This window comes from Hipposideros armiger, unplaced genomic scaffold (genome assembly GCF_001890085.2).
Source record: "Hipposideros armiger isolate ML-2016 unplaced genomic scaffold, ASM189008v1 scaffold_151, whole genome shotgun sequence".
Taxonomy (NCBI): Eukaryota; Metazoa; Chordata; class Mammalia; order Chiroptera; family Hipposideridae; genus Hipposideros; species Hipposideros armiger.
In genome coordinates, this window is record NW_017731501.1 from 2,652,944 (window position 1) to 2,656,585 (window position 3,642).

Here is a 3,642-nt window from a genome sequence, read left to right on the forward strand (position 1 = left end):
GAGAGAGAGAGAGAGAGAGGGAGAGAGAGAGAGAGACTGACAGAGGAAATACCTAATAAGGAAACATAAAACTTTGTCCCATGGCCAAACATGTCCATCAGGTTAAGCCCCTGGAAGAAACTGAAATCTCAGATTAATTTTTGAGAAACTTGATGAAAGTCATAAACCATTAAGGTAATGATCAACATAGAAATAATGTTTCAGGTACTATTAACAGAAGTATTTTCCTACAGAGGCTTCAAAGCACTTTTTACTTGCCACCTGATTAATTTCACAACATAAAGTGAAGAGGGAGGTTTAGACTTTCTATTGCTCTCCGTTCAGCAAGAGAGGGCAAAGGGGTGTGATAGATAATAAAGGTTGTATCTGGTGTTTAGAGAAGTGACTTTTTGTGGATAATTAACTGCTATTATTTAGCCTTTGGTCAGTGGGAGGGTTGATTGCAGAGGAGAAATTTGGGGGAAAGGATAGAAGTAAGTGCTCTTGAAGTTTTGGATGTGGATCAAATAGGTCTCCTTTTGACAAACACTAATTGAGCTGTGAGCCACGTGCCAAGCACAGGGGAGGGCACAAAACAAGGCTGAGTGCCCAGTAATCAGCCAAAGTCCTTTCTTTTCCAGTATGGCACCTAGATTCTTTACTGTGTGAATTACCTAAGAGGTCATATGCATCTTAAAAAAACTGGGCAATATAAAGAGTGTCTTCCTTCAGTGGACCTGGAGCAGCAACGATCCTATCTGCTGTGAGAGCTGTGGAAATGTTTAATTTTTATCACACGTAAAACAGAACTATTTTTCTCTAAGTGTTTTTCATTCAATGCTATATTTTTGACTCCCTATAGACCATTAATATATAACAAATGACGAGACAGAGACAGCAACTTTCCTGGGGTCATATCCTTATTCTGAGAAGTCAACAGCTGTCAAAAGCTCTTCATTTATGAAAATATAGAGGGAGAGACTGGGCAGCAGGAATGTTTGAATTATTCTTACTCTCAAATTAAAACACCAAACCACAGTACGATATTTTTGTGTTATCTTTAATAAGACATTATTTGTGGAATCTTTCCATTTGTGACAATGAATTTGTCAAATAGGACAATAATAAAAGAATTACCTTATTTTTTAAGAGTCAAACAAATATAATTGCTGATTTTATATTCTCATAGCTTATTTCTTAAATAATGCAAATGGCTATCACTAGATAATACACCTTAAAAAAAAAAACCTTATTGGAAAGTTGGATTTCTTTAAGGTATTACATTTCACTATAAAGGCACACTAAAATGATTCAATTTAAAATATTTTGTTCTATTTCCCCTACCTTATGGTTTGATGACATTATTTACTTCTAGTCCTGGGTAATATTGTTTAGTTCAACAAAAACATTTTTATGAGCATTTAGGACAAATTTACAGCCTACCGTGGTATGTAATGAGGATGTTACCTTCATAATCTGCTTTATTGCAACCACAAATCTTAAATTTCCCCTTTTCGTCATGTCAGGACAATTATGTGAAAGTCAAATGACCTTTTATCAAGAACACACAGCATAGAAATCTGGATTGACACTTGAAGACCACTTGTAATATTTTTAACAATTCAGAACTTCATTCAGTGCACGAAAAACAAATGGATTAACCAAGAAGGTTAAGAAAACAGAATCTTTGGCCCATCCGTGTAGATGACATAAGTAGACAGACTTAGAAAGCAAACAAGAAAGAGCCATTAACCACTACTGGAAAACCTTTTCTGGAATCAGAGAGGTGTGTGTGTGTGTGTGTGTGTGTGTGTGTGTGTGTGTGTGTATGTGTGTGATATGCTATTCTGTATCAATTTATAAATATTCTTAATCCCAGAATCAGGCAGAAGTTCCTGTTTCCTTAGTGTACCTCTTCAAACACAGTCTGCCATTTGGTCGCTGTCACATGAGCCCTAGAATGTTTGAATTGCACCACTGTAGTTATGTTTTATTATATTTCAAATGCCTGCCACTAGCATACCTGACACCCTCTTGGAACTGAGTGCAGCTCCAGCCTGCCAGAGGAAATGCCAGCAGGCTTTCGCTGGGCCAGTGCAGATGACTCCACTGACACACAGCTCTACAGGCCCCAATCCTGCACACATACCAGGTCACCCCAGACAGACCAGCTCCACAGTTGACCGCCACCAGCCCAACGGGTCTTGGTGCTTCTGCTGCAATTCATCACCACCGATTTCCTGACACTCAAAAAGGACCTTGCTTTTCTTTTCAAGGTTAAAGCAAGCAAGCAAGCAAGCAAGCAAGCAAGCAAGCAAGCAAACAACACCTCTCCTAAAACCTTATCTAGGCTTAATCATACTGAATTAGAATTAATTAGAGGAAAAACAAGAAAACAAACAAACAAAAAAATACCTCAAACACTCCAGAAACATTAAATACCAGAGGAAGGGAGATTCAAATCATTGCCATGACAGTGATGAACTGTACACAGCTGATGAGATCATTAATTATCCGAGTTAATAACTGTGTCTGTGTATTTAATTGTTTTCCTTTTAATACCTCTCATTCCCCCCTCCCCCCTTTCGCCTCTCACCTGCCAGCCTTCTGTCTCTGGTGTTTTTCCAAATAACATCCAGGGCTCTGGCCGTGGAGTCTCGAATGTGATCACTAAAGGATCTCCTGAGAGGGGCTCTCAGGGGCCGCGCCATCACGTGGGCCTCAGGGTCGCCCATCTCGGCAAAGGAATTCAGCGCAGCCCTGGTGCCGCCACCATTCTTCTCCCCTGCTGCAGATGTCCTTCCCGGGCTGCGGGTTGTGGCTGTGCCAGGCGGCCAGGCTGCGTGCGCGTCGGCCCGGGGACCAGCCGCCAGCGAGCCCTGCGCCTTCAGGAGCCCGGCATTGCGGCTCACACTGCGGCCGGGAGTGCGCCGACTGCAGGCGGCCTCCTGGACAGCTGCCAAGCTCAAGCTCGCGCCACATCTGGAAAGGCTTACAAATGAGCCAACGACACACTTGCGCAGCTCTCGAGCTGCCTTCGTGGCTATCTAGATGATTCTAGCTTCCTGTGTAATCCAATAACTTGCCTTGGTCCTTGCTTGGCTGTTGTCTATGAAATAACATGTCTCTCCTTCCCTGGCAATCGAGGTAACTTTGCATTTTTGAAGGAAAGGCAGGGCAGGAGGCAAAAAAAAGTGAGGGAGGGAGAGGAGCGGTGGCAGGTCCGATGCGCCTCAACTTTCAAGGTTAATTCTCATTCACATTTGCATTTGATTAACTCATTTGTGCTGTATTAACTCATGGTTTTGGATTAGCCTGTTTATGAAACAGAAAGTTCAACCATTAGTTGTGGTTGTGGGAAAGGAAGATAAGGCTGTCATGAGCATCCTAAGACGCGTCTGGGTTCTCTCTAGGAAATGGATACCTGAGGTTTTTTTTTTGTTTTGTTTTGTTTTTCTTGCTTTGGAAAATATAGTTATTTTTTATTTTTATTTTTTAAATTATTTTTTATTATGAAATACACATTTTTTAGAATTAGTTTCAGCTGTACAACACAGTGCAATACGAATACTTTTTACCCCTCGAAGTGACAACCCCCCTCCGCCAATCTGCCACCCCACTTCCCCCCAATATCATACATATCTATTACAATTCCCTTGACTC

The 3,642-nt window shown here is 41.5% G+C and overlaps 1 protein-coding gene across 3 annotated transcripts in view; it reads right to left on the reverse strand.

Annotated features, from left to right (window-relative positions):
* Positions 1 to 3,642, reverse strand: part of DLC1 (DLC1 Rho GTPase activating protein) — a 389,786-nt gene that overhangs the window by 165,070 nt on the left and 221,074 nt on the right. The window contains exon 1 of one of the 3 annotated variants that reach the window (XM_019651002.1): positions 2,576 to 3,038. The exons of the other annotated variants lie outside the window; for them this stretch is intronic. Within the exon in view, the coding sequence (XP_019506547.1) occupies positions 2,576 to 2,714 (139 nt within the window). The 5' untranslated portion in view covers positions 2,715 to 3,038. Of the gene's footprint in view, positions 1 to 2,575; positions 3,039 to 3,642 lie in introns of those variants that run through there. 3 annotated transcript variants of the gene reach the window in all.